Source organism: Malurus melanocephalus, unplaced genomic scaffold (genome assembly GCF_030028575.1).
Source record: "Malurus melanocephalus ecotype Western Australia unplaced genomic scaffold, MMel_1.1 scaffold_4, whole genome shotgun sequence".
Lineage (NCBI taxonomy): Eukaryota > Metazoa > Chordata > Aves > Passeriformes > Maluridae > Malurus > Malurus melanocephalus.
The window spans coordinates 1,623,279-1,642,988 of record NW_026623236.1 but is presented as its reverse complement, the minus strand read 5'-3'; the positions used below and the strand labels follow the sequence as shown (position 1 = coordinate 1,642,988).

Below are 19,710 nucleotides of genomic sequence, written 5' to 3'. Positions count from 1 at the left end.
CAGCCCCGGGACGAGCGGGAAGCGGCTGCCACGGAAAGCTCGGGCTGTCCTGTCCGCCTGCCCGCCCCGCCACTGCCCCCCGAGCCCGAGCCCGACCCCGCTGCCGCCCCCGGGCCCGCTGTCGGGAGGGGCCGCCCGCCGGTCCCGCCGCCCCTGCGGACGTGGCGCGGCCCCTCCCCGGGCCCCGCAGCCGCCCCGAACCGGCACCAGCCGGGGCAGCGCCGCGCCCGGGCCGGAGCCCCGCGCCCCCCGCCCCGCGTACCCTTGGCCTCGCAGTCCGCGCAGTACTTGTTGTCCTCCTCCCGCAGCAGCTTGGCCAGGATGGCCTGGTGCTGCTCGTTCTGCTTCTGCGCCTTTTCCCGGCAGGAGCGGGTGGCCATGGCGGGGCTGGAGCGGGGCCGGAGCGGGGCCGGGAACGCTCCTGCCCTGGCGCGGCCACGGGAACCGGCGGCCGCGAGCGCCGACTTCCTCAACCGGAACTACTTGCGGACGCGGACGCATCCGCCTCTCTGCCTCCCTGCCCGCCCGCTACCGGGACGGCGCGCGCGCGCACGCCCACCCTCGGCCGCGACAGCCCCTCATTCCGGCAGTGACAAATAGTCCGCGGGTCCCTAACGCCGCGCCGCCATGCGGCTCCTTCGCGGCACTTCCCGAAAGATGAAAATGCCGCTCCGGCTTTCGAAGGGCACCCAGCGGTGTCCGGAGATAAGGGGTCACCTGGCGACCGCAGGTGATGTATCCATCCGCTGGGCCGTGACCCCGCCCCCCAGGTGGTGCCGGGGGGAAGGGCGGGGCCGGCGCGAGCCGCCTCACCTGTGCCCGGCCCGGCCTGATCTGGCACGGCACGGTCCGACCCGACCCGACCCGGCACGGCACGGCACGGCACTGCTCGGCACGGCCTGATCTGGCATGGTACGGATCGGCCCGACACGGCATGGCACTGCCCGACACGGCCCGGCCTCGCCCGACCCGGCACGGCACGGCCCGGCCTGGCACGACACGGCAGGGCACGGCTCGGCCCGGCACGGCCGGACCGGGTGTCCTGAGCCCGCGCCTCTCCGGCTCCAGCCTAATACCCCAAAACACAGAGCCAAGGATCTGTGGGGCTGGACACCTGTGTCCTTGGATTTACCAACCCAGCGGTGGTAAATACCCCCACACACACAGCCAAGGGATCTGCCAGCGTCCGTGCGACCCCACACCCGTGTCCTTGGATTTACCAACCCACCGGTAGTAAATACCCCAAACACACAGCCAAGGGATTTGCCAGAGTCTGTGGGATTAGGGCACCCTGTGTCATTGGAGCAGCTGTCTTTTTCTCCAGGCCAGTGCTGGGGGGGAAATAAAAAATTACGTACAGSSTTTTGATTGAATGGACACTGCCATAGCCGGAACTTACCCTCTGAACGTTCTCCAAGAGTATGTGTTTGTGTCTGAAATAAAGCTTTACAGGCAGGAGAGACCTTACAGTGAAGAAACTGGTGCTCTTCCATTCCTGCATAGGTGGTGCGATGCTCTAGAGAAGTCAGAGTTGGATCCTGAGACTTTTCTGTGAGTTGGCCCCAAAGCACCTGCAGAAAAGCAYGCCCCTGGCTGATTTCCTGGGACCAGGACTGCAGCTCTACACTTTGCCCCTCCAAAATGCCATGTCTCTGCTGTCTCCTTCCTCCATTTTGTATCAGGTYCCTTTGCCTCTGTTGAGTACTCTGTTGGAACAGAGTCTCTTCACCGGCAACATCGTTTTTGTCAGATCACTTCTAGCTTGCTGTATTTTTTTGCCTCTAATCCAACCCTTCTGGAAAGAGCTGAAGCCTATATATAGGCTATAAAATACTTATGTGAGGCAGATGGAAATTCAGGTCTTTTCCCTCTCAGCCATTAAATTACTGAATCATTCTCTGCATCTTTCTTTTTCTCAGAGACAGCAGTGAATCAAATATCCCCTAAGCATGAAAGAGTTGCAACAGAAAACAAAAATGAAAATAATACACATCAAGTTAATTAGTTGTTCCCTAATATAGGAACATATGTTTAGGTCTACCTTAAATAGCGAGTTAAGGTCTGCCTACACACTGGGARAGTCTCCTGGCCAGTGAGTATCAGGTATGAAGTTGCAAAATGAGGATATGGTGTAAATACCTAATTCTGATAGAGGGTTTAGCAGGCATTAAGAGTTAAAACCAGAAATACAGAATGGAACACCTGCTTTCAGTGCCAAAGACTTGCTGCAGCAGAAGGTGTGTAACACAAATGTTACTATATCCTAAGATTTGCCATCAGCCTTTGCCTAGGGAYTCAATTATTTGAGCACAATAGTCCTGGTTGCTTAAACATGACATTAAACAGGACTGACTTCTGACTGAACACTTTACCTGCAAGCATATAACTATTTCCTAGCCCAAAGTGGGTTTAATTACTACCATTTTTTTTAAGAGAAACCAGCTTCAGCTAGAAAGGGAGCTTCTGCTCCTTGCTGTTATCCCAGGAGTCTGAGGAACAGGATGCTTTTCAGAAAGGCAAGAACTGTGGGTAGAGAGAGAAAAGAACATGAGCTTGCCTCTCATTTGCTAGGTAAGCAGCAACATTGCAATTTTAGAAGAAAATAGCAGTTGCTTTTCTGTGTGACAGACTTGACCTGTAAGTTACATGAAGTCTGAAACTCTGTGCCATAAAGCCGAAATAGCTTTAAGCAATCTGTTTAATTTTATGTGCATCAGTTTCTCTGATTCTAAAATAAATGCAGTGATGCTTGCCATGAAAAGTGGCTATTGATCCAGTTCCTGTGCTTGAAAAAACCGACACAAGTGCAGACTGTCTTGTTTAGTTTGTGCTTTTGCCATTAGTGCCTTAAAACTAGATGTTATATCTTGATTGATTGGGGATATCATTTAACGGTTGAGCATGAAGATGTGCTTCCTGTGTTCAGCTCTCAAAATTATCCTTCTAAGTACTTCTGCTTCTGGAATGCAGTAGAAATATGGGGTGAAGTGAATGAATAGGTTATTAATATTTTAATAGATAGTGCTTTGAAAACAGCATGCTGTAAATACATCATTAGGTGTTTCCCTCAGAGCTCAAATGAATTGAAGGGAAGAAAAATGTGTCCCTTCTGTACCTTTGCTGCTTTTTCTAGATCCTAAAGAGTAGCAGGATGTTGTAGATGTGAAGTTACAGCCGGAAGAAKTTTTCAGTGGGAAAAAAAGRAAGAAAAAATGTCTTTCAGGATACAGTATGATTTATAGAATGAGTTCAGGTCTGCCCACACCATGCTGTGATATGTGGTAAAGAGAGGCCAGAGATGTTGCTCCTTCAAAGGAAGATACACAGTTGTCATGCTGAGCCTGTCAGCRCAGTGCCCTTTGCTTCACCTTTCATTAAGCATTGTAGAGCACAGCTTATGCAATCCAGTTTGGGAATTGTTAAAGTRCATGCCTTGTGTTTCAAGACTTGTATCTTCAGAATTGAGTGAGTTGCATGAAGCTAACTGAATTTTCCATRAAATTACTTGAACGCTGGAGTTCTGTGGTTTTGAATGCTGGAGAATGTGTTGTGTTCAATAAAAGCAAAGATTTACTCAGCATGAGAAARATCTCTCCCTAATTGTCACTACTTGTCATCCTGCAGGCTATTCCACTGTTTTGCAGAGATACCTATAGATAACTTGTGAAGTTCAATGTTGTCATATAATCTGATAGCTGAAATTCACGGAATGTAGACACCTACCTTATTCAGAAATCATYCCATAAATCAGCTTTAAATAGTATTTACTAATCAGGACAGTATTAGCATAAATTTGACTTAATGGRGAAGAATGTATCAGGTGCAAAGTTTTTAACTGGATTGAAACCAGGTGTTAAAATAGCTGCCTTTCTCTAATGCCTCATCTTCAGAGTCCAGAAAGAAACGGGCTTCCAGTTAGACTTATTGAGTTGGGAATTATTGATTCATAAGAAAGGTTGGTGTTCCACATATTTTCATGCTCTCAAGTTATATATATTTATATACATATATATATATATATACACATCTATATGCATACATACATATATAAATACACATGTGTACATGCATGCATATATACATATAACTTCCTGCGAAGTGGACATTTCAGTAATGTTTCTGAAACTTGGCTCTTCTAAGTTGGTCCCCAGGCTGCAAAGTCTGGGCAGCCCATGGTGTCAGATAAASTGGTACCTATGGTCCTTGGCTGTCAGAGAATGGTAGAGCATCAMAAGCTGGCCATAACCACTGTGTTTCAGCAAACACTTCAGATGCAATTTATATCACAAACTTAAGAAAATCTTGAGCTATGAGCCAGTCACCCTGTCCACCCTTGATGGCCAGTGGAGAGAAACAGACATTCCTGAAGGTGGTTTGCCGTGTTCTCAGACAGGTGTCTGACTGGGGTGAGCTGAATTACCATCTGGAAGGGCCAGTGTTAGAAGGAGGGGAATGGCTTTCTTGATTGTTTGTGTCTCCTAATTGAGAATAAAGTGTAGAGAGGGTGGCTGTCTCCTACCCGAGTGGGCAAAACATGGATATTTAAGAAATGGATTCTCAGCATTTTGTAAATTAATGAGAATTTTTCAGCGATGTAGTTTGCGTAGTAAAATTCCTGCTCACCTCTAGATTTCATATTTTCAATCAGAAAAAAAAGAGAGGAAGCCATAGTAACATCACATCACATGAACATCTGTATCAGAGTCTGCTACTATACCAAGGGTTTCCTCATATTATTAYTCTTTTTTTAAAAAGAAAAATACAGCCCTGAAAACAAATTCAGCAGTGTTAAAAWAGTCCCAAAAAAACAAGACATAACAAATCCCAGCCTTTGGAAATCAGAAAGCTTAGTTTTCAAAGACCAATTCTAATTCTGCCTTGAAAAACCGTTTTAATGTTAATATATAAACTATGTATATATTTGAACATAATACATTAATTTATGCTTTACAAATCCTAAGCTATATAGGACAGAATATATTGATGCAATAAAAAAAATCCTTGTACAATGCAAAAGATGTTGGGTATAAGACTTTATAAACTATAGTTGAATATACTGTGTAGGCAGGAGTAAGAAGATCATATCTCATCATCCCCAAAATGGGTATTATGTGTTTGACAGCCTTGTAGGGTCACTGCAATGGGAACTTTTGTTGATAAGCATTGTGGGCTTGCCCCAGGAGTGRTATGAGTCATGTCTTCATACAGTTTGAGACCTTACTGCCTGGCCAATGAACCAAACAGTGATAGTGTCACTCCCAAGATGGTTAAAAAGTATTAAAGGACTAAGATTTATAGGTGAGGCTGCATTTACAATGAATTCTAGTTTCTGTACAACACCTTGACTGAAGARATRAGATATTAGAGGCAGTAAATTTTTCTTCCAGTTTCTTGGTTCTTCCTTTACTTCTATTCAGAGACCAAGCATCAGGTATTAGATGAATTATTGACATTATAACATCCCAGATAAGGCAGTCTAATTTCTATAGCTGCTGAACATTTGAAATACACTGAAATAGAAAGATTGTGATGTGACTGCAATTCTGAAAATTGAGACGGAAATTCTGTTGCTTCACCAACAGGCTTGTTTTCTTGAGAGTTATTAGTAAATCTGCATTTTAATTGTAAATAMAAATTAATACCTGAGGGGGAAACTGCAAATTAAATACAAGGATGACTAAATACATTTCAATGACCTTTGCTGTCAGTCATAGTTGTGTAAGCTCAGAAAAAAAATACCATACTGTAGAGATAATATGCTGTATTATGTTTTGGACTAGTGTGTCCATTAGGCCACTATATTCTCATGTGAGTTATAATATAGGATAATGTAGATGTAGAATATAAGGAAATGTAAGCTCCATATGGTTCCAGTGGAAGCCGRGAAGAGATCTTAAAAATTAAATGCTTTGCACTTTCCAAGCTCGTGGTGTATTTTCTGTCATTTAAGACTGTGYGTATGTTTCAGTCTGAGTTTTTTCATTTCAATTCATCTCATTTTAAGACTGGGTTTTCTGAACAAAGGGACTGTTAGATGGAACTTTGTGAGTCACACATTTGGCTCTGTTGGGCTTTGAGGATAAGAATACCAGCCTTAGGTATCAGCAGTTGTTGATATCTAGCCAAGAAGAAGAGCAATAATCAGATGTGAAATCAGTTGCAAAATCATAAATTTGTAATAGGGAAAAATATGAAAAGAAAATATAAAGAGGGGAGCTGAGCTCCATTGTTTCTACTGTTTCTTGTCCTACGGTGCAAAAGTCTTTGAGGCTTAAAAATGTTTTGTTGATGGGTAAATGACTAGATAGACACTAAAGCTAGGASAGTTTTTGATCTTCACAAATCTTAATTTTAGCTCTTCAACAATAGGAACTGTGATTCATGTAGCCCATTTTTTCCCTCCAATGAAGTCATGAACTTGCATGGAGTATGGGTTARGGACTAGTTGATGAATTGCAAGCTTCACTGTTGCAGACAAAACAGAAKATAAATATACATAGCATTTGAGAGTTCTTTTCCTCTGTAGCATTATGCTTTTCCTTCTCTTTTCTGCAGTACTCTTTAAATATTAGTGTGAATAAATCAGTGTTTATCTTGTCAATGCCCTTTATRATAAGAAGTGATTCATAATTGTGTGCAATATCTTACTTGTTTGGAAGTTTGCAGTGGTCCTGYAAATTCTACCTACTTTTGTCTTAGAATCATCCTCAGAAAAGTGGAAAAGTTGAGGACAAATGTTTTAAATATTTCTGTTTTACTTTTTCTCCTTTGAGATAATTTCACACTGGGGGAGACTGAGGGGGTAGGGTTATAGCAAATCATAATGGCTTCTGAGTGTCTGTGAAGTCCAGAGATGCTGAAGGAGAATMATTTCTACTTCAAAAGCTGGATATTTTTGGTGAACAGTCTTTTATCAAGAAAAGAACGTCCATAGCACTCACAAGCTGATATATATCTGCAGGAAAATGTTTTTCCTCAGCTACTGGATACTCAAGAAATGAGAAAAGCGATTTGCTGTACAAAAGAAAAAAAAAAATAAGCTCTTCCTTCAGTCCCTCTGTGATCTATCACTTGAGGAGAAACATATTTGGATGTCTTCCCAGSGCAGTGGCTACATCTGGCATATAAAAAAAAATCTCCTCTGTCTCTCGAAGCATGAAGCCAGTGATGGCTGATGTGATGTTTTCTTTGGTTTGCATACAAAACTTGCAATTATACTGCACAGGAAGTGTGATGTCAGGCGAATATGAGCTCTGCCTCTAGGAATTTGCAGCTCTCAAAGAGCTGCATGGTCCTGCAGTGGTGTGTAGGGGAACAGGAAATCTCTGGACAGGCATCTGACTGGGACTTCCCCCAGCTGACCAGTTTCCTTCAACTTTTTACTTCTGGCTTTAGATTTACTCTGGAATCTCTCCAGATCAGATCATGTTTACAAAGAATAGGAAATATTTGGTGGAAAGCCCCTCATAACTGCATAACTGCATTGCTTTTCAACAGGAGTTTTTCTCTCTGTACAGAATCTATGTTGGCCCTTTGCCCCCAAGCTCTTCCCTTTCCTCGTTGTGCTGCRTGGCACTGGTTACTTCTTACCTGCCCGTTTGTCTTTACTGACACAGGCCCACATACAGACACRTCATGTAAAAAAGAAAAATTACCATTGCAATGTATGTGCTTTTATTACTACAGCATCTTCGATATCAGAGTGCTACTCAAAATACTTGTACAGAAAAGCAACAGGGATTTTCTAAATGTAGTATTATTTTGATAGTTTCAAAATAGACTTCTATCTTTAGACAGAATATTGAATTTTGTCTTTTATGGATTCATGATTCATTGTTATGACAGACTTAATCAATCTGATGAGTCCATGTTCAATGTTCTGGCAAATATAATCAGCCCTGGAGTGTTTTCTTACTCCCCAAAGGCACATTGTTTCTGTATTTATTTCATTCTKATATTTTATYTGGAAAACATATTTCTTTTTCTTGAAGTGTCTGTTCTAAGACATACATTGAAAGCCATGTGTTTAATTTACTGAATATGAAATGATCTTTTTATTTAGGAAGTCAAAGGAGAAGGTTATTGAACAAAAAGTCTAGCAAGATAATGGGCACAGAAGTCACAGAGAGAAAAGGGAAAAGATTAATCTTATAAGAATCAAAGGGCAGATTTAAAGACAGTTTGCAGTAATAAAAAAAAAACTGTTAGACTCTAATACAAGTCCTATGCCTCTTTCTAAAAATTATCTACACAATGTACACTTGTTTTAATGCAAGATCAAGAGCTACTTTCCACAACTCATTTCTTTCTTCTGAATCTTCATTTTTCGTTCTTTAATGTCACTTGTCTGCCAGATTATTCTAGGGCCTTTGAAGTACAGAAAGATGGTCTATTTTCAGGTTTTACTCCCATGCATAGTTCCAGCATGCAGTGCAAGTCTTTGGGGGTGGGATTTGTCTCCTAAAAATGTGGAAATTGTAAGTGAGTACTACAAAATAATGAATAAAATAGAAAGCAGAGATATTCAAGACTAAAAAAAAATACTGTAAGTGTGTCTTATATGTGATGTTGAGTCTACTAAAGAGGACCATTTAAGAAGCATTGCTGCTTTTTTTTATTTTGAATTTCAGTACCTGATTCTGTGAAGGCAGGTGTATGTGCATGGAGCAGCAGAGCTGACCAATTCTTTTCCTCAGCAAGTGCAGGACAGAGCCTCTGGTCCAGAGTGGGATGTACCTTTCCTACTGCAGGAAGAGCAAGAAAGCTTGAAACGCCATTCTATAGCAACTGCTGCTTCATACCAATAGCTTTAGTACCTTGCTACACCCAGCTCATTCCTTGTTGTGTATAAGGGGTCTCAATTAATCAGATCAGTTGCAGGAATGACTTGGAACATGCAGAGTATTGAAATAAGGTATCATACATAGCACATGAATACTTTGTGTGTCAGGGTAATTTTGACTCAGAGCTCTGTTTAAATGTTGCTGTAACACTGCACATTTAATAATAGCCTAGTGCTAGGCAAAACATAATTACTTACTCTCTAATAATAAGCAATGTTTTCCTTACAGCTCTGATAACTGAGATCATCTCTGAATCTTCAGTTCATATGCCACACCCAAGGTCAGCCATTATCTCTATGTATTCTTACTATCATAGTCTGACAGGAAATATCTTTAATATCCATGCATATAGCATTCATGTCCATGACAGCTCTTTAAAGCCAGATAAGAYTTTTGGTATTCTTTTTACTAGGAAGTAAGAGTGGTTAGCCTTAGCAGGAGGCTCTTAATATGAATTAACAATAGTTAAGCTTAAAATAATATTATTTTAAGTGATGTCAATTAATTTAAATTTATAGTTCTAACAAACCTTAGATCCTTYCAAACTACAAAAGTTCTTAAATTCTGGTAATCATGCGGCTATGTAAAATGTCATCTTTTTGRCACATTATTCAATAGAATTCTTAATCAGAATGCTCAAATAGACGGCTGAACCCCTTCAACTCACTGAGGGGAGACGTGTGATGATATAGTACAGCTTTTAACCTATGGAAAAATGTAAACCAAATATTTGTTTACATTAGATCTGATGGAAAGGTATTGTTGGACAGGTGTATTCCTCTGCTATTTCCATGGGAGGTGGTTTTTAGTTTGATTAACTTGGATGTTAACAAACATTTAATTTCATTTCTAGTTTGGGGCTGTTTTCTATAAAATCTCTCAACATCGGCGGTATGTTTTTTTCTGTGTCCCTGATGATTCTGAAGTCCTGACAGGCAAAACACTGCAAGCAATTCACAGYTTCCTCTGGTTTTAGCTGAATTCCACTGCCTGAGCCTCAGATAATCAAGCAGCAAATTTTCCTGGGTGTCACTCCAGTACTGAAATTTATCCACATCAGTATTATACAAGTTGCTTATATTCTTGGTGATTTTCTCACTTTGCATTTCAATAGTTAAAGACAAGACTTCATGTCCTTTGGAGACATGACAGATTAAGCTCTTTAGGTGGCTCTCTAAGTTCAGGGTGAGTTGCWTAACATTGACAGGATAATTTAAAACTACAATTCTGAAATTTTTCATCTCTTTTTTTTTCCTAGCATACATTTCCATAAGCTACTTGTATCATATGAAAGAAAAAAAAAAAATCCTATGGCTTTTTTTTTTAACTGAAGATTTAACTCACCAATTGCATCATCCTCCCTTCTGCACCTCACAATCATGTAACCAGGCAGATTTGTCAACACATGTAATGTGGGTTTTCTTGTACTTTCCTGTAATGTCTGGTGGCTGTAGTCAGAGATAGCATATTTGTCTGGGTGAAATGRGTCTAATCCAGTACAAGTAGACCTGGATCTGGTTTTGACCAAGTCATTCCGCCTCCAAGGGCTTAGTTGAATACGAAGAACATAATGTACCAGTTTCGTTTTAATGTGATACCAGATTTATAGAGGTGAAGTGCTGCTGTATAACATTTTATCATCAAGTCCTGTATCCCTGGAGCTTGGATTAAGGTAAAGGCATTTACCTGGTGTTCATTTGTTTTTTCTGAAATTATCTACCTGCTTTGCATTTATTGATAGAAGATGGCATGGATTTTGAGGTTCAAGGAAATGCTTCCTGCATTTGAGAGCATCTGKCTCACTTGGTTGACCCTTTACAGCCTTAAGATATCTTAGATACAGGAGAGCTTCTGGCATGACTCATCCTGGRATCGAAGCTCCCAAGAATATACATCGGGAACAGAATTGGAAAGTAAGCAGGTTTTCCCCACTTCTGACTGCATTTCTGGCTGAGGTTGAATACCCCATGTGTCTTAGATTCCATATCTCTTAAGCTGAAGACTCTTAGAAGTTCCTGCCTCTGAGAAAACCAGGGTGAAGACTGAAGAGCCTGTGGAGCTGTCTCCAGCCAAGAGGTKCCCAGTGGGTGGGTACCAGTTGGGCTTGAGAATGCCTGCACTGGGTGCTCTACATGCTTTGCTTTAGTTGTGGGGCTTATACAGGTGGAGATACAGCCTTCTGTTTTCATCCCATTTTTCATTTGTGGTCAAAATGAAAGAGTTGTATTTTCAGCTATGGAAAAGCTCATTTTTAGTAAACTAGAGAGTAAATATTTTTAAATTATTTTCACTTTTGTTAATACAAATTTGGTTGAGGGAAAACATTGAAAAATATATCAGATTAAATCTACTTGTTTGGCAAAATTTGAAGCTTTGCTATAAGTGAATGATTGCTGTGAGGAATCTTACTCCTTTCCTYTGATTTTTCAAAGATAAACAACATCCACAGATGAAATTTGTTTAAATTGTAGCATAGACACTATTAAAAAAATGTTATTACAAAAGCAAATAATTTGATAGTAAATTGAAATGAAGAAAAAATGGGATTTCTCCTCCTTCAAATAACCTGATTTTAATGTTAATGAAACCTTAATCAAAGAAAAGTCTCCTGGAAGGGTAAAAACTGAAAAAAAAAACTATTGAGTATTACAAAAAAGAACCACTTTAAAGTGACTAAAAGAGCCTAAGGTGATGCATAAGCACTGATCACATTGCTCCTTCTGTGTTTTATTCTAGTCACACAGAGATGTACTTGCTCTGAGCAAGGTGTGTAAGAATTGACGTAAGTSTGCAGATGCTGTAGGCAGTCTGACTGTAACACACATTGTTTAGTGTGTTAAAATCTGGGGGTCAGCTGATGTTTTCAAGAGGTCACTTGCCCAAGGACAGCATGTGTTTGTTTTCTCCTCAGTCTAACCAAGAGATACAGCTTATTGGTCTCCTCCCATGCTCCTCTCATCCTCTGTGGTCTTTAGGGGAGCCCCATTATGTAGCTTTTTCTGACATGTGCCACTGTACTGTATGAAATAGCCTGCAGATTCTGACTGGTAAGGAGTCTGAGAAGCAGATTTGTTTCACAAACAGACTGACCTCTACCTGGCTGAACAATGTTACCTCAAATTTTGTTTAGATGTCTCTAGTTGTGCAAATTTTTGTTGATGTTATGTGTGCGGGGATGTTTGTATTGACCATTGATTCTCTTCAGATATTTCAGCTTGCATTGTCTTGTATGTGAAATGAAAATAATCCTTTTTTCTCACTGCAAGGATTTAGGTAAATAATTTCCCCAAAATTGTCCTGATGCCTATTATATCTTTGAAGAAGAGGACAGACACATTGRTGTAACAAAGAATACACACAAAGACTATGAGCAGCCTGGACAGCAGAATGGGACTTCAACTCTTYGCTCTGGTGCTTTCTCAGGCTACATACAGTGTCCACATTTCTCTGCCTTTAAAAACATGTCAGATTAGCACCAAGAATATTAATACCTGTACACTTTGGAGAGGTAACGTGTGGATATATCATATTTGATCAGAYTCTTACTCAAGAAGTAAGTAAGGGGTGGGTGCACAAGATTTGTCCAAATAATTTTTAAATTACTATTGTCCTCTGCAGACCCTAATTCCTTACTCCATKCAGTAGCTGGCATTCCTCACCATCAGCTAGCTACGGTAAATTCATTCACATACGCAAACTTCATTGAAGTTTTGTTTTTCTAAGTTCTTAAAGACACTTCAGCCATGTCTGATGTGGTTTAGTTCATATGACACAGCCCCTGAGCAATGTTGACCACAAACTGCAAGAGCGCTGATTACCGATTGTTAGGTTCCATGTATTTTCCAAATTCTTCCCATTGTTAACTGATGACGCAGAGGAAGCATTCTGTGCCAGTTCTGTGACCATTACAGAACAGCAGTACAGACTACAAGTAGAAGAGCAACGCTGTGAGGTACAGAACCTGCACAAACCTCAATTAAATGAGAAATGTAAGAAGTATGGGCTATAGTTGGCCAGGAATTGGTTTTTAATGCCAGGGATGCAGCAAATTGTGCATATCTAACGAGAAACCAAGAAGGAGACAGTCCACCATCTTCCTGTTTTGGCACATGCAATTAAAAGACACGATACAGATCACAGAAATTAGATATTGTTCACATTAGAATTTCAAGTGAAAATAAAAGTCATAAAATTGAATAGGCAATAGGAGTGTAAATTTTGAAAACAGAACTAAGCAAAAGACTGATCTACTCAGAGAGATTTTTCCACTGAGAAATATAACTGCAYCTGGCAGTATTTCAAATTTTCTTCTCCCACTACTCTAAGAGCATAATGATGTTGTTATTACAAATAAGAAATACCCAACATGCCTTCTTGTGGCTTCAGTGGAATATTTGCAATGAAGAAAAAATATATCTTTATTCACACTGGATTCAGTCTCACATACATTAAAGTCACTAAAAATGTACAGGTGTTCAGGTCTCTCTTAAACTTACCCTCTAAATTACTTTCTTTAATGATGTTTATCTTTTTATTGACTATTTTTTTAGGAAAGACCACAGGTCCTCTTCACTAATTACAGCATTAAAACAACCAACTGTTCAAAAGAGTTTCAAAGGAGCAGCTGATCAAATGGTCCTTAAATGATTTCCAGAGTTTATACCTTTTGTCTGATTCTATCGCTAGACAATTTATTTTGTGTACAAGATGTAAAACTGCTTGAGAACACAGAGTCTGAAAGAGAATTGTATTGACAAACTACATAGTCTAAAAGCTAAACTATCAGACAACGGTAATACGTAACAGTTGATGGAAACAAAAAATTGTCCCACTGATGTTCCACATTGTCTTCTATGAGAGGATTCCTACCAAAGTACTTGGTGATGCCTTTGACAGATAAAGGATGATAGCCTAGCTGGATTTTGTGCATTGTTCTAGGAGACACTATCAGTTCTTCTACAGTTTGGTGTATTCCACCGGAATTCCTCTATAGCTACAAAAATAGGCATTTGCTAAACAATTTCTTAGAAGTGGAGAAGAGACATTAGTATTTGCCTTTTAAACCAGTCTTGATCTGCTTATAACTTTTTCAGTTTTCAAAATTCAGTAATGTATTTATAAACTCCAGAAGAAACTTTCACTATGTACTTTTACTACATAGAATATTTTATTATAATTGTTATCTATGAAGTTTTGATGCATTGTGAAATGGTTTCATAAAGTGCTAACCTCCCACACAGGGACGAAACCTGCAATTGATTCTGTATTCGGGGGTTGTGTGTACATATATATATGTGAATAAGGATATGCAAATGTATGTAGATATTCATGTTCTAGAAACAGTTACAATTTTCATTTTCAGCTCTGCGTGGGAGGCAGTTTCCTTCCGTGGAAAGGAACAACACACATCTATTGACTAGAGAGGAGAACCACATGACTGGTACTCAGCAGGAAATGTCTGGAGCCCAGACTGCTGCTTGTGCGGGGTCTGAGAGGACAGCAGGGCTTTAGCAGCCTGCAGAGCCCATCTGCCCTGAGAGGACAAAGCTGGGATGCTGTTCAGCAGCCCGTGGGTTATCCTGCATCTGCTTGGGGCAGCAGGAAAGCAGGGTGACCCACACACTCTGCAGMTGCTTCAGTTGGCAGAAGGAAATAAGGGAAGCCAAGGAAATAAGGGAAAAGAGCTGAAAATACTGGGAGTAAGGCAGTGAAAAAGGATGATATATTTGGGACTGGATGTAGCATAGAGGGCATGTGAGAGGGGTCTGTGACAGCTACATGCTGGGTCACACTGTCTGTTCCTTACTGTCCACAGGAAACTCAGCTGACTGCCTTCCCACAGGAGTTGCTCTTGCTGTGTGCCACCAGGGGAGCACTGCAGGGTCCTCTACTGCTCACGGACTAAGGAAAAAGCCCTACATGCTAATCAGTGTCAACAAATTACCAACGCATCGGTAGTCAGGCTCCAACACACTGAACCCTTCCCAGAATCGACAGTAAATCCAGGTCCTTGAGTTTAGAAAAGCAGCATATTCATGCTAAAACTGCTTCTTGTAAGACTAACTTCCTTGGAGACAGCCTAACTTTTAAATAATAAAACTAAAAATGGGCAATACACAGGCTGAAGGAAATGTTTGTTGTGTCCAGAGCAGTACGGCATGCAGACCACTTCTGAAGTTCTATAAATAGTGTCTGGCTGTTGAAATACAGTAGATAGAAATTGTTCTGTGGACTACAAAGTGGAATTTGGGCTGCTATTCCCAAATTAGGTTGCATGAGAATTTCCTACAGATGAGTCAGCTCAAAATGTTAGAGGGATTTCTTGCCAAATTCCTGTATCTCCACTCATCATCTATTCCATACCTTACCATTTCTGTCCCAGCAATCAGGATATGATAAAGCAAGCACCATTATACATTAGTTTTCCCCCAAAGGCCAGAAGGAATTGTTCTTTCCTCTGCTCAGAGATAACAATCCAACACCACAATTTCCAGTGCCACTGTGGTCTAGACTAATTCCAGCACCATCATTAATGCTGCCCTGTCATCAGTCCTGTTTCCACACAATCTGAAAGGACATCACTATTTTTTTGTCACCATAAACTGAAAGAAAAAAACACATGCACTTCTGTGACAGGAAAAAATCTTGGAGTTGTGACAAAGCAGAGATGGAAGAACATAAAAAAGAGCTAAGAACTGAAACTTCTGTTGTGGTGTAAAATAAATGGGTATGTTTTCCATTTTCTGCTGATGACYAGCCATGAAAGGTATGCAGCAGCACTGCAGGTCAGGGCCATTTTTCTTAGTGAGGGACAAGTGATCACCTACCTCCACAAGCTGCCAATTCAAGGGTTCAAAACGTTTTGGGCTAAAGGAGGTGCTTGAGGAGGGACCTGCTGATGGACATGCTGAGCAGCCTCCTTGATGAGCTGGGGTTTTCTGAAATGAAGGAATCACGGCCAGGCCAGCACTGCAGGACTTACTGCAACAAGGAAGAGGAAAAGCCTTTAATARAAGATCAGTTAGATGTCATGGTGACCTTGATGTACAGGAGCAGAAGACTCCAGAAACAGGGACCTGTTTCCTGGGGCTCAGGGTCCAGGTTAAGTGCAARCCTGGTGCAGTTCATGTGGAGAAGCCTATTCCTGCTTCCCCTCCCCTCCATAACACAGCACACTACKGGTCACCTCATTCTCCAGCCACTCTTAATTTAATAATATGACAAAATTTAAATATTCTTACCTTGCTTTGCTGTRCTGTTTTGCTTTCTGGCTTCCTTCGAAGCACAAATCCCGCGCTGAGCATTCTGTGCTTTCCCCCTCCCACAGGGTTTGTGGAGTCCAGCAGGCTTCTGTGATACACCCAGGATTATCCACAATTCTCTACAAATGGTTTTCTAGGAAGGACCATCTGGTGGTCCAATGACCAAATGTGCATTTGCTGCCTTCTGCACCTGTTCAGTGCCATTCACCCTCTCCCTGACAGGCGCTCTCCCATCAGAGGTCTTCCCGAGTGAGGGGACAAAGGGATGCAGCACATCTCCCAAAACAGCAGCTGGTATAGACACCTTTTGGATATTTCTGTTCTTAAGGAGGAATAAATCCCATCTTATCTTCAAAGTGGAGATGACAAGAGGACCAGAAGGCAACCACCTGGCTCTCTGAGCCCTTTCACTCAAATCTCTCTGCYATTTCAGAGATGGTTTTGATGCCCACAGCTAATCACAGGTGAGCCCACAATATACCTACCAGTCAGATATGTACTACTTTAGCGTGGGATTTCTCTATGCAAGCTAAGACATCAAACATTAAAAGCTTGTCCAGTTATCTTTCTTGACTGTCAATAAGATATTCACATACAGAAAAAGATCAATATTATCAAAATTTTTCCTTCGAAGAAAGGAAGCAGAGGGAGAAACACCTGAAATTAGTGATTAATTTCATTAAGTGCCCTGTTACTACTACAGACAAACTAAGGGTACCACCTATCAAGAAAACACATCAATGATGGCAAAAGGTAAACATAAAATTGAATAACACACAATTTAATAATAGAAGACCTGCAGTTGTCATTATCAGGCCAAAAAAAATTACATCATCAAAAGCAGGGAAAATGAAACAATATGCCTGCCAGACAAAACGGCTATTTGGCATTATACTGCAGTCCTGTCTCAAAAAAAAACATCTGGGGAAAAAAAATCTTTCTAAAGATCACACATACATACTGTAGAATTTATAAATGAAAGCCCTGGGGTAAAAATAAGCTGAAAGCAGGATATTCCCCGAGCTAAGCAACACTTGCTTCTCTGTCTTCTTAGAAATGTTGAAATTTTCCCCAGCTTTCAAATGGTAACTGGAAACACACCATGCTTTGTTCTTTAACCTCTCACGAGGAAGTCACACAGACTGAAGGTTTGCTGAGCAAATATACGATTTTTTTCTTAATCTGCCAGTTTTATTTTGATATTGGCTCCTTCTCAGCAGCACATCAGATAAGACTGCTTAGTTCTTAGTTTGATGCACTTCACCCCTATTAGGGAAAAAATCCCAACTCATTTGTAAGTTTGAGATATTTCTTGTCACCCATGTATAAGTATATTAAGAGTTAGTTACCTTCAAAATGCTGTAGGCATTTGCTTGGGAGTTGGATAGGCAAAGGAAATTTAAGTCCTTACTTCAGCCTTTTTCATCTCATTTTAAGGCAAGGTAACTCCCTTTTACAAGGTGCCTAAGAGCTGGCCCTGGACACCCACTTCCCTGCCAGCAGTGTTTAGGAAGGGCGCAGGCAGCAAATGYGCTGCAGGTCCTGTTGCCTCACTGCAACCCTCCCCCCTCTGAGGAAGTGAGCAGTCCACACCTCATGTTCAAGACACCCTGGCTTCCCTTGTCACCACTACGGAGCAGACACCTAATGCATCTTGCTTAGGACAGCTATCTAAGCAGCCTCTAAAGTCAATGGGGAGGATGCCCTTAAAACACCCCCATTCACCATCTGTAATGACAAACCCATCTCTCCATACTAAGATTGACTACCTTGCAGAGGCATCTCCCTGCATTAGAACTAGGAAGGAAGCACAGATGGCTAGGTAAGTTGCTTAAGTTTAAAAGAGTTGATTAGGAGAGAGTTCCAGTGTAAGCTATAGCTCAATATCTGGCTTCTAGAAATAACCTGATCACCACTGCATAGTTCACCTGACTTTGTCAGAGGCTTGAGAATTACAGCTGTCTTTTGATGGGCCATCTGTGTCAGTTTTAATAAAAATAAATGTGTTAAGTAAGGACCTTAAAGAGCTTCTTTGAACACTCTCACCCTAAAAATGGCAACATTAAAATAATTTTTTTACAGGCACAAGATTGACTGGRAGATTTAATACCTGAAGAATGCACGTCAAAGACTTTGCTGCTGTAAGCTTTAATTGGCACTTCTGATGTTATTTGAGGGGGCAAAAAAATTCATTCTCACAGCAAAAAAGTGCACAGAGATGCTGAATATTTCTGAAGAAAACACATATGGTCAAAGTCATTCAGCAGCTTGGTTTCCAAAGCATGGGAGGCCAAATCTGTGCTGCCCCCACACTTCAAGAGTCAGTGAGTAACTCCAGCCTGTCTTGAAAAGGTGTCAAGGAGAGACATTAAGAGAATTAAGCTCTTAAAAGCTCTGTGGAAATCAGTGGCTGGGAAAGAGGTCCAAGTAATTCCTCTCTGGAGGAATTCCATCTCAGGGGGAAAATATGGGCAGAAAGATGCCCTGTCTGTGGACTGGTGGGGAGGATGTCAATCAGCAGGGGAACGTGGAGAAAGACGCTCGATCCACAGGASCTGCAAGCCATTAGTAGGAATCACAACTTCATTAGTTCCACCCCTCACAGTGCTCATTTTAAATAGAACTCTTTTCTCAGATTCCCCATTTTGTAACTAAGATTCCATTTCTACTGGGACACCCTTTCTGCAACAAAAGTATTGGGGAATATTACACCCGACTACCCCCAAAAAATCAGCAGTTACTGAGTTGGAAGAGAGAGCACGGCCATGCCCACATTAGAGTGTCGCCTGCACGTCTCAGCTGGTMTGACATGAAACACCAACCACCAGCTAAGCAGAAGTATTTTATACTGCATTTTACAAAAGCAAGAACGTGAACACAAATGTGCATGGTTTTGATCTCCATCAGCATATGGAAACACATTTCAAATAATTTCCTTATGCTCTGATATGCTTGATGCTATGTTATTAACTCATGAACAATTACAAAAAATACAGACTACTCAATCTGCTTCTCTTATAAATGAAGGCAGTTTTCCTCCTTTTCCAGACATTTTGGAACAAGATGATTTGGTGYTTTTTCAATAAGAATACAAAAATAAGGGTCATAAAAAGCTATGGAATGTATCTGTCACTACAGACCACTGGAATTTGTCATTATTTATTGCAGTCAACTAATAAAGTAGTAAAGATTTATAACAACATTCTACAGTCCTTTACAAACATATGCTACCATCACAGGTAATTTTACAGTGATTCAATTATGCATCTTGTGCTTTAACTTCATAAAATCAACACTGAAATACATACTTTCCAAACAAGGCAATATATAGCAAATATTTTCAACTGTAAATTGGAACTTCATGTATTTAGTAGTAATGTAATTAYGGTGTAATTCCTTCAAACAATAAAGGTTTCATAATTTTAATAATGTACCAAATGTATCTACGCCAAGTAGCAGAAACACAAGAAGATAAAACCGACATCAAAAACACAGCATACAGATTTTTAGTAAAGAAAACAAAACAGAGCAGCAAGCATCCTGCAGTACTGCAAGAATTCGCTTACACACATAGAAAAACTTTCCTTTGTCTCCCAGAAAGTTAA

At 40.9% G+C, this 19,710-nt stretch overlaps 1 protein-coding gene and 1 long non-coding RNA gene across 4 annotated transcripts in view; both read right to left on the bottom strand.

Moving 5' to 3' along the window:
• SMAP1 (small ArfGAP 1) overlaps nucleotides 1-689 on the bottom strand; it is an 85,056-nt gene extending 84,367 nt beyond the window's left edge. Inside the window, exon 1 of one of the 3 annotated variants that reach the window (XM_057368944.1) lies at nucleotides 263-689. In XM_057368944.1, the coding sequence (XP_057224927.1) occupies nucleotides 263-380 (118 nt within the window). In that variant the 5' untranslated portion in view covers nucleotides 381-689. The remainder of the gene's footprint in view (nucleotides 1-262) is intronic. The other 2 variants (XM_057368934.1, XM_057368953.1) reach the window with 2 other exon arrangements.
• A 6,812-nt stretch (nucleotides 690-7,501) lies between these two features.
• LOC130575188 (uncharacterized) lies at nucleotides 7,502-19,708 on the bottom strand. Its single transcript, XR_008965525.1, has 3 exons — nucleotides 15,671-19,708; nucleotides 8,634-8,744; nucleotides 7,502-8,460 (listed from the first exon to the last, which is right to left on the bottom strand). It is a non-coding gene; the product is annotated as an uncharacterized LOC130575188 (long non-coding RNA).
• Between the last annotated feature and the right edge of the window lie 2 nt (nucleotides 19,709-19,710).